This window comes from Protopterus annectens, chromosome 13.part0, assembly GCF_019279795.1.
Source record: "Protopterus annectens isolate FY-2018-M chromosome 13.part0, PAN1.0, whole genome shotgun sequence".
Taxonomy (NCBI): Eukaryota; Metazoa; Chordata; order Ceratodontiformes; family Protopteridae; genus Protopterus; species Protopterus annectens.
The window spans coordinates 464,501,921-464,511,485 of NC_056747.1; the positions used below are offsets into that span (position 1 = coordinate 464,501,921).

At 37.2% G+C, this 9,565-nt stretch overlaps 1 protein-coding gene across 1 annotated transcript in view; it reads left to right on the forward strand.

The window, feature by feature from the left end:
• Positions 1 to 9,565, forward strand: part of UNC13A (unc-13 homolog A) — a 5,702,976-nt gene that overhangs the window by 4,280,239 nt on the left and 1,413,172 nt on the right. Inside the window, exon 25 of the mRNA XM_044054109.1 lies at positions 8,557 to 8,691. Within this exon, the coding sequence (XP_043910044.1) occupies positions 8,557 to 8,691 (135 nt within the window). The remainder of the gene's footprint in view (positions 1 to 8,556; positions 8,692 to 9,565) is intronic.

Sequence of the window (9,565 nt, forward strand, 5' to 3'; positions counted from 1 at the left end):
AGGATCAGCTCCGAACCCATCTGTAAGAATGAAGGTGAGATGAACAACTCACATGGAACGTTATAGTGAGTACATAACTTCTTTATTTTTTTTTGCAGGGGATATTCCCACACCCCCTGCTAATTATATATATATTAGTTTAAAGATTCCACAATGTTAATGAAAGGGCATATTTCTCTACCCAGAGAATTGTATGACCTTGCTGTGTAGTTGACTAAATTTTGTCGACTAAACAGATGACAAAGGGGGGATTTGAAAATAGTCACTTTGCCTCAGAGATATATATATATATATATATATATATATATATATATATATATATATATATATGTGTGTGTGTGTGTGTGTGTGTGTGTGTATGCATATATACATGTATGATGTGTGTGCATGGGGACATATTTGCAGGAATATAAACATATCTGGTTCTGGAGAGTATTAATAAGTTTATAATGAATATTGCTGTCCCGACAAACAACATTTCCAATACCACAAAGTACCAGATATTTTATTTGTTATACCTCAGGATTTCATACATACCCTCTCAGCCTCTTAGCATAAGAAATCTGGACAAAGCGTAAAATAATGGGGGGACAAAGGCCCAAAAATAGGAACAGATTTTAAATATTGTTCCTACAAATTTTGAAAGTCACTAGAATAATAGGATTTGTGTTAACATGCATTTTCTAAAGGATATGAAGTCTGAAACTCAAAGGTATGTCATCATTAAATGACTTAAATCCACCATTATTTGCCAGAAAATCTCAGATTTTATGAGTAACAATCCAAAAATAACAGACAAAAATCTGGACGTTCTGTGAAAATCTGGACAGTTGAAAGATATGCGCCCATATATTCCTGGCCAAGTCTGACTTCCTGACTTATCCCCATATAAGTTTGGCAGTTAGTGCAGAGTATTAAGGTTATGAGCCATTAACAGGCTGCTTCATGTAGTCCAAGGTTTGAGTCTGTCAGCCTTTATTTGTGTAGTGTGTGACTCTTAGCAAGTCACTTAACCAGATAGTGCTCTGGGCAATTGGAAAATTGGATTACACTCCTCAGTGGTCTCTCAGACTACATGCTTTGTAACTAACTACATGCCCACCTAATTCCAATCCCATTCATTACAGTAGTGTGGTTTGGACTTTTTACTAGTGTCTTTTCCCTGTAGTGGGAGGGGTACAGTGATATCCATTTACCTTAAGTCATATTTAATTTGCAGTCAGAATAGGTGCATTGCACAGTGTTTTTCTTAGTTAAGTTTTCTGAATATGTGTTGTTACTTTTTATTTATTGGTATTCTAGTTGCTATAGTCCTGAATTTTATGTTTTTCTTGTGTTTTGGCTGACTTTTTAAGCATTAATTTTTATAGTTTTTCTTACTGTTCTATTTTTATTGACATATTTATATGTCTTGATTTTGATTTTGGTGGGGATGTATCATTGGCTGATTGATCGTGTGCAGTGTGTGTGTGTGTGTGTGTGTGTGTGTGTGTGTGTGTGTGTGTGTGTGTGTGTGTGTGTGTGTGTGTGTGTGTGTGTGTGTGTTATGTTTACTTATTTTTGTACTGTATTGAAGAAGAGAGATTTTCTGTTTTGTTTCTGTACTTTAAATATAGCCTGAGATTCAGAGATAGCTAACATAGTATACAATGCAAATTAGTGTGGATAATGGTCATGTGAAGTATGTGAATAATTCTAAGACATCACATGATTATGCAATGGTAGATATAGTGTGATATGCTGTTTATGCTAATGAGCACATAATTACATATAAATAAGATAATGGTGGATGTGGATGACTCCTCCCCATCTAGTATTGAAGACCATGGCACTGACTCATTGGACCATGTCACCTACATGTAGTCACAGTCATCAGCCACTGACTTCAGTCCTATGTTATTTTTTTGTGCTGTTCCCTCTACCATTTAGACACTTTGAAAGCATGAACACACATGACACCATTGCCATCCCACATACATATACCATCATACCCCACCTTTAACATGGGATGTGTACTTGTACACACTAATGCTTATATAAATATGTTTTATTATGAATATGTCATTATTTTTTGTATAATGAATTATAAGTAATAAAATTGTTACTATTAAAAGAAAAAAGTGTTTGACAGGCAGGTGGTATGTTGCTGTTTTCTTCCTGATTAAAAATGTATGGTCTGAAGTAAAAAAAAAAAATATATATATATATATATATATATATATATATATATATATATATATATATATATATGTATGTATACACACACACACACACACACAGACACACACACACACGCATATAGATATAGATATAGATATATAGAAAACTACTAAAATTGCTAGCTGTGACCCATACAGTTTGACAGAGAAATTATTCCCCAAAAAAACCTGATAAAATGGGTTAACCGGCTGTCAAGTCACTCAAAGCTGACAGAGAAAAGAGCTGTTTGATGGCAACAAAGTTCTGAATGTTTGTCACCCTAACCACTAACTTTACAACACTCTCTCAAGTTGTACAGCATTTAGGGTGTATGAAGAGTGCCCTAAATCTTTGGAAGTTGGGTGGTCACCCAATCCTTGGCAGGATATGTACCATATACCTTAGGCTACTGTAACAGTGATTTATTCAGTCATCTACTGTTTTGGAAGTTTACTTGCACATTACCCCTTTATTCTTGAGCTCAGAAACTGAGGTAGATCTTTCTTTCATTCCTTTTACATCAAAAAATGCTGTTAGGCAAAACTGGACAAAGCACAGTTGATTCCTATTGTAGCAGTCTGGTCCAGCAACTGTGGTTTTCATTTCTGCATTAACTCAGACTACATGTCATTTAAATTAGCTCTGAGCAGTGTATAGGTATCACAAATGTAGGGCAAAGTTCTTCATCACCTTTTGAGTTACTCATTTATTCATCCTGGAAGGAAGGCTTCTAACTTTTAATGTTGCTTTCTTTTCTTATTCTGTTAAGACCAGTTACTTGAAAATTTCACTCTGGACTAAAGTACAATGTTTGGAGCCATTTAGCAGCCCAAATCATGGAAACTTAGTGGCTTCATTATTTTTAGTCTATTTAAGACATTTAACAGTATATCATCAACTACTTCTAAAAATGTTAACCATATAATGGATATGCAGCTACCCTAGTAAATAGATCACAGATAGTAAGATGGCAACATACATACTTCACCTTCAGCTCAGCTGCAGTAGGAGTACCACAGGGATCCACTCAAGGTCCATTTCTATCTAATATATTCATTATTGATACAGTATCTTAAATGTGTATGGACATTCAAGGGTATGCAAAATATATTTCCTTTTATTTTTATATCACAGAAGAATAAGGGTTGCTGAAATGGATGATCATGGACTGGATCATGATTTGAATGATGGACTGCCTTAATCTAGGTGTCCCACATGGGGCAATGCTTAGTCCCTTACTGTTCCTTCTTTTTATAAACAGCCTTCCTTGTGATCTACCATACTGAACACAGATGGCATTGTTACAAGATAGGGTAAGGCCTCAGATGACATTAATTCTTTACTTCAGTATCTTGCTATCCACTGGAACTGGTTAGAAAGTAACAAGCTTTTTTTAAACAGCTAGAAAACAACGTTTATACTGTTGGGTACATCCCAGAGGCTTTCATTAACAGATCCTGTAAAACAGAAGTTAGCAGTGGTTTCCCAGCAAAAATATCTCAGTCAGACTTTAAAACAAAATGTCGTCTTCCTTCCTCATACAGAGTTAATAAAAATGTACTCAATCAGCTTATGGTCACTTATAAAGTCTTTGCCCTTCAGATTGAAACAGTTCAGGAGCTTGGAAAGCAATAAGCTGTGGTAGTCCTGCTGCCTAGATTGTTGTATGCCCTGTGTATTATCACCTTTCTTTCGTCACAAAATTGTAATCTAAAATAAAACAGATACTACAATTCTATGATTCATACATCTCAGCCCTAACAGTGAACATCATTGTATAATACTGGCAAATACTAATTGGATATCAGTAAAAGGCACTTTCCTACTGCATAAATTGACTTTCAAGTTAGTAACACGAAGGCTACTGCCTTGCATGCAAGAATCAGTTACAAAAAAGACAAGCCTTAATCACTGAGAAACCCTTCAAGCACAATATTATGCAAGCCCCCCTTACTATTACCCTACTTGGAAAGCCTTTTCTAAAATAGTGCTAGGTGTATGGTATTCTATTTCAGACACTATTACACCGTTAGAGATGTTGATTAACCTGCAGACTTCACTAAATGCCTACTGAAACATCTCAAGGGGGCAAATAACTGTGAGTGCTTAACAAAAAAAAGGAATGAAAGCTTATAAGTTACATCTCTTCATATTTATAACAAAATGTGTCACTACATTAACAATTGATGGATATTGGATTCCATATTTATTTAATAATATGACCTTGTGTTTGTTTATTTTCTTTTTGCAGTAATATTAAACTGCATAAGACTGTATTCTTCACTGAAGTTTGTTGTACTTTTAGTATTTCTTTATCATACCGTGGTATAGATTTGAATATGTCTTTCTCTTGTTGCTTTGTGACCATATTATCTCTCTGAATATAGTTTGTCATTTTCTTGTTACGTTGTAGCCAACACCATGCCTGAAAGTGTCTATGAAATAGTGTACCAAACCAGTTAACAAATGTTAAAATAAAATAAATGTATCCAGATTGTACCATTTTTCACTCCTAGTGCAATAAACAGATGACACTGCTGTCAGATGCTCAAGCAAAACTATAACAGAGCCTCAAAGCTCAATTTACAATACTGAAAAATATCTGAAAGAATCCCTGTTAATTCTAAATATCACAAAACCTAAGCTCATCTTTCTCAAGTACTCCACTGCAGTCAGTGTGTGTGTGTGTGTGTGTGTGTGTGTGTGTGTGTGTGTGTGTGTGTGTGTGTGCATATTTATTCATTCATTTTGGTAACTAGGGCAGAGTACTGTTCCAAATGGACCTATTTCATTCTCATACCATCATCCCAGATGTGTATGTGTGTTAGTTGCTGATTAAAAGTATATTTATATTATGTCATCAAGTTTTCTGAAATTCAAAATTCATATGATTGAGACCATATGACTGAGTTTAAAAACTCGAAAGTGTAAAAAAAAAAAAAAAATTCTGTGTTTTTGCAGGGGGCAGGTATCCCTGCATCCTCCATCCAAGATCATATACAGTGGGGAAAAGAGCAAATTCCCTGATCCACACTGTACCATGATCGAGTTTTCAGAAATTTGATCAACCATATGAATTTCGAGTGTACATATATAATATAAAACATATGTGTATGTGCGTGTGGTGCACACACACACACACACACACACACTCACACACTCACTCAAACATGTGTGTGTGTGAATTTATGACATTTCATTGAAATGTGATACATCCAAACCTCAAACTAGGGAACATTATTTATTTATTTATTTATTTATTTAAATTTTTTGACCGGGAGTGTCCGACTGGATGTAGGTCCATTTTCAGCGGAGGCATGGGGAGAAAAGCTCCACAGTAAAATAAACAGACAGTAGTTACATTGGATTACATAGCGATTAACAATTTAACATAGCAATTACTTACAACATATTTACAGATGAAGAACATAGTACATCAGTAGACAACTAGAATCTTTATCTGTGAAGTACATAACAGACATTAACAAATGTTACAATGAGAAGTTCCTGCTTTATAATAAGTACTAGGCTTATGAGCATCTGAGCTTGCTATAATCAAGGTAGTTAGTGGAGTGGAAAGAAAGGTAGTGGTTGGATGGGGTGGATGATATTAGAGTGGGAGTTGCAAGGGCATAGCCAGCATGTTTGTAGGTGCGCTTTTAGTAAAGTTTTGAAGTGGGTGCATGATGGTACGGAGGTAATTGTGGGTGGGAGTGAGTTCCATAATTTGGCTATGGCACAAGAGAATAGTGCTTCACCAGCAAAGTTATTGGCTTTAGTGATCTGCAAGTGATTTTTGTTGCTGGATCTTAGTGGTCTGGTGGTGCGATAGGGTTGGAGTAGATTCTTTAGGGATGGGACATTTAGTGGATGGTTTACTAGTTTGTGGGCGAGTGAGAGTTGATACCACTGAAGGAGGTGAGGGAGTTCAAGCCAGCCCAGTTCAGCAAGTGAGAGACACTGGTGACTACGGTAGGATGCCCCTGTGGGGAATTTGGCGATTTTGTTGTAGCAAGTCTCTAGCTTGTTTAGATCACATTGCCTTAGGTTGGTATATATTGGAGAGGCATAAAGTAGGGTGGAGATAGGGTGGGAATTTGCTATTGAAATCTTTGCTGCTTTGGTGAGAAATTACTTATTTCTGTATAACGCTCCTAGTTTTTTGTGGACTTTTTTTATGGTCATGGATATGTGAATGTCAAATTTTAGTTTTTTTGTCTATTTCCACTCCTAGCAATTTGGTGTGTTCAGTTGGGTATATAGTGGTGTTGTCTTTTGCTGTGATGTTAAAGTGAGAGTTGGTTTGAGTATGTTTGGTGGGTTGGAAGATGAGTAGTTTAGTTTTGTTTAGGTTGAGTATTAATTGGGCATTGGATAACCATGTTTCAACAGAGGAAAAGGCTTCCTGTGTGACTTTTTGCAGTTTGGGTAGGGACTGGGCTGAGCAGATGATGGTCGAGTCATCTGCGTATTGTATGAGTGTGCCATGTTTGGTGGCAGAGGCTAGATTATTGGTGTAAACAGAGAAGAGTAGGGGTCCAAGGATGGATCCTTGGGGAACCCCTATGGAGACAGGTAGTTGGGGAGATATGTCATTCTGCCATACAATGGATTGTTGGCGGTCAGACAGGTAACTCTGAAACCACTTGGTGACTGATTGTGAGAAGGATAGGTTATTGAGGACAGAGATAAGTTGTTTGTGTGGGACCATGTCAAATGCTTTATATAGGTCTAGGAAAGTAGCAGAGGAGAGATAGCCATTGTTTTTATGCTAAAGGATAGTGTTAGTAAAGGAGAGTAAGGCAGTGGTGGTGCTATGGCTTGGTCGGAAACCATGCTGAGTACTGGAAAGGAGGTTGTTAGTAAGGAGGTAGTCTGAGACCTGAGAGTGTATGCATCTCTCTAGTATTTTGGAGAGTGGAGAGAGAATAGCTATGAGGCGGTAATTGGTTAGTTCTGCGGAGGGTCCACCTTTGTGGAGGGGAATTATATGTGATACTTTCCACAGTGTGGGAAGGTAACTTTCTGACAGAGATTGGTTAATCAAGATGGATACTGGGTAGGCCAGAGCATCAGCTGCGATTTGTAGGTATTCACTTGGGAGGTTGTCTGCTGCTAATTTGGTGGGTTTAAGTTTAGTTAAGAGTTTTTTTATGTTGGAGGTAGGTACAGGAGAAAAAGAGAAGGCAGTGGGGAGATTACTAGTTGAAGGTGTGGGTTGGAGGGGAGGGGGATTGTGTTGTTTAGCTAGTGATAGTATTCTTTGGGTGAAGTGTGTGTTGAATGAGGTAGCAATATTTTCTGAGGAGTGAGGGATGTTAGGAGGAGGGGTACTGACTTTACCTGGGTGGAGGATGGAGTTTATGAAGGACCAGAATTGTTTGGGGCTGTGTTGTGAGGAGTCTAGGGCAGACTGGTAGTATTGGAATTTGTCCTGTTTTATTATCTTTTTGACTCTATTGCGTAGTTCTAGGAATTTCTGTCTAGCTGAGGGGGTTTTGGTTTTGCGCCAGTGCTCCCAGGCTTTATCCCTGTTTTTCATTTCTGACTTAGTGGTTTTCTGTAGCATCTAAGCAAAACAGTGAAAACAAACAAAAAATCCTTTTTTTCTACAGAAGGCAATTCCCCCTGCATCCACTCACACACCCTGCTAATTATATGTAACAACTCTAAGGTCACAGAACAGTGTGTAAAGGGCAAACTTCTCAAACCTCACTGTTAAACAGTCTCACTCAGAAAAAGGTGCTGTATCTGATTTGTGATTAGCTGGACTGACTTTTTTCTCATTTTAATGTTAAAAAAACATAGATGAAACCTTAGTAACACACACACACACACACACACACACACACACACACATATATATAGATAGATAGATAGCTATAGCTATATATGTATATCAGTGTGTGTGTGTGTGTGTGTGTGTGTGTGTGTGTGTGTGTGTGTGTGTGTGTGTGTGTGTGTGTGTTTGTATGGAGAAGAAGAAAACTTTGAACTGACTTGGAGACTTATTAACATTGTGTAGAACACTTTGTATAAACAATTAAAGTAAAGAACATGAGAGTTCACTGATGGCACAAGTGTAGCAAGCACATTCATCTAAGTCTTCCCCAGACCTTTTTGATCTCAGAAATATCTTAAGAAGTCTAATTTTTTAAAAGAAAGTGCTCATACATACAAACACACACACATACTTCTGTTTCATTTGCTGTCTGTCTATCTGTATACAGGTCTTAGAGACACACATTATCTGCGCTGAAAACATAGATATGAGTACCTGAAATATAAGGAACTGGTTTTATTTTCATGTTTAATATGGTCATTTCTCTTTAAATTTATTTTTTGTCTTAAATTCAGGTCCAGGAGCTACAGAGTCCACCCAGAGCCAGTCAAGTTGTGAAGGACTGTGTGAAAGCCTGTCTTAATTCTACATATGAGTACATTTTCAACAATTGCCATGAACTGTATAGTCGTGAATACCAGACTGACCCTGTAAGTATGAAAAACATCAAATAAGTAAGTAAAGATACTTTTTCTCATGCATTCAGTTTATATCTCTAACAAGATAAATGCTGTGCTTTAGAGACTAGGATAGGGAACTGAAGTATGACAGTCTTTCCCCAGTATTTTTGCTTGTGAATGAAGAACTAAGTTTCGGAAATTTGTCCTGCATTATATGTATGTCAGCAGATCTCAGCAGTTGTTGTAGCCAAGGAATGCCTTGGAAGCAGTGACCTTTCTAACAAATACAGCTTTAAATGGATTAAACTGTGTAAGTCCATTAAATAACTTCTTCTCTGTCAGGAAGTGCAAATATCACTGATTTAAGATGTGGTCTTAAATTGACATCTTGTTAGCCTTGAGTTTTTTTTTTTTTTCCTTCCTGCAGCTGACTATCAGCTACCACCAGCTCCTCCCGAGTTTACCTGACCCATATTGGCCTTCTCAAGGCTTTATCTGATGGACATCCAGTGCCGATGAGGAGATTGAGGACAGTGGTACAACATCATACTGCTGCTGGAGAGTGTGCCCTAACTCCCCCACCTCACAGCAACTTTTCAGCTTCACTTTTGCTGCCCTTAGGAAATGTGCATACATGTACAACCTCGCGACTAAGTGGTTTACTGCTTATTCAGGCAAAGCTCAACAAAGTCATATGCTACTTATTGCAGCTAGTGAGGCCCCTTCCCTATTCTCAGGATGGGCAGGCCAGCATCAGTTGCTCACTCTAATCTGCATAAAGTCTAGATTTCTCAGAATCTTTATCACAATATAAGCCATTTTGCATCATAGTTAGTAAATGAAAAGTGAAGGAAATTAATAAAATATAAGCAATTAATGAAATAAATCCATGGATGTACTGTCT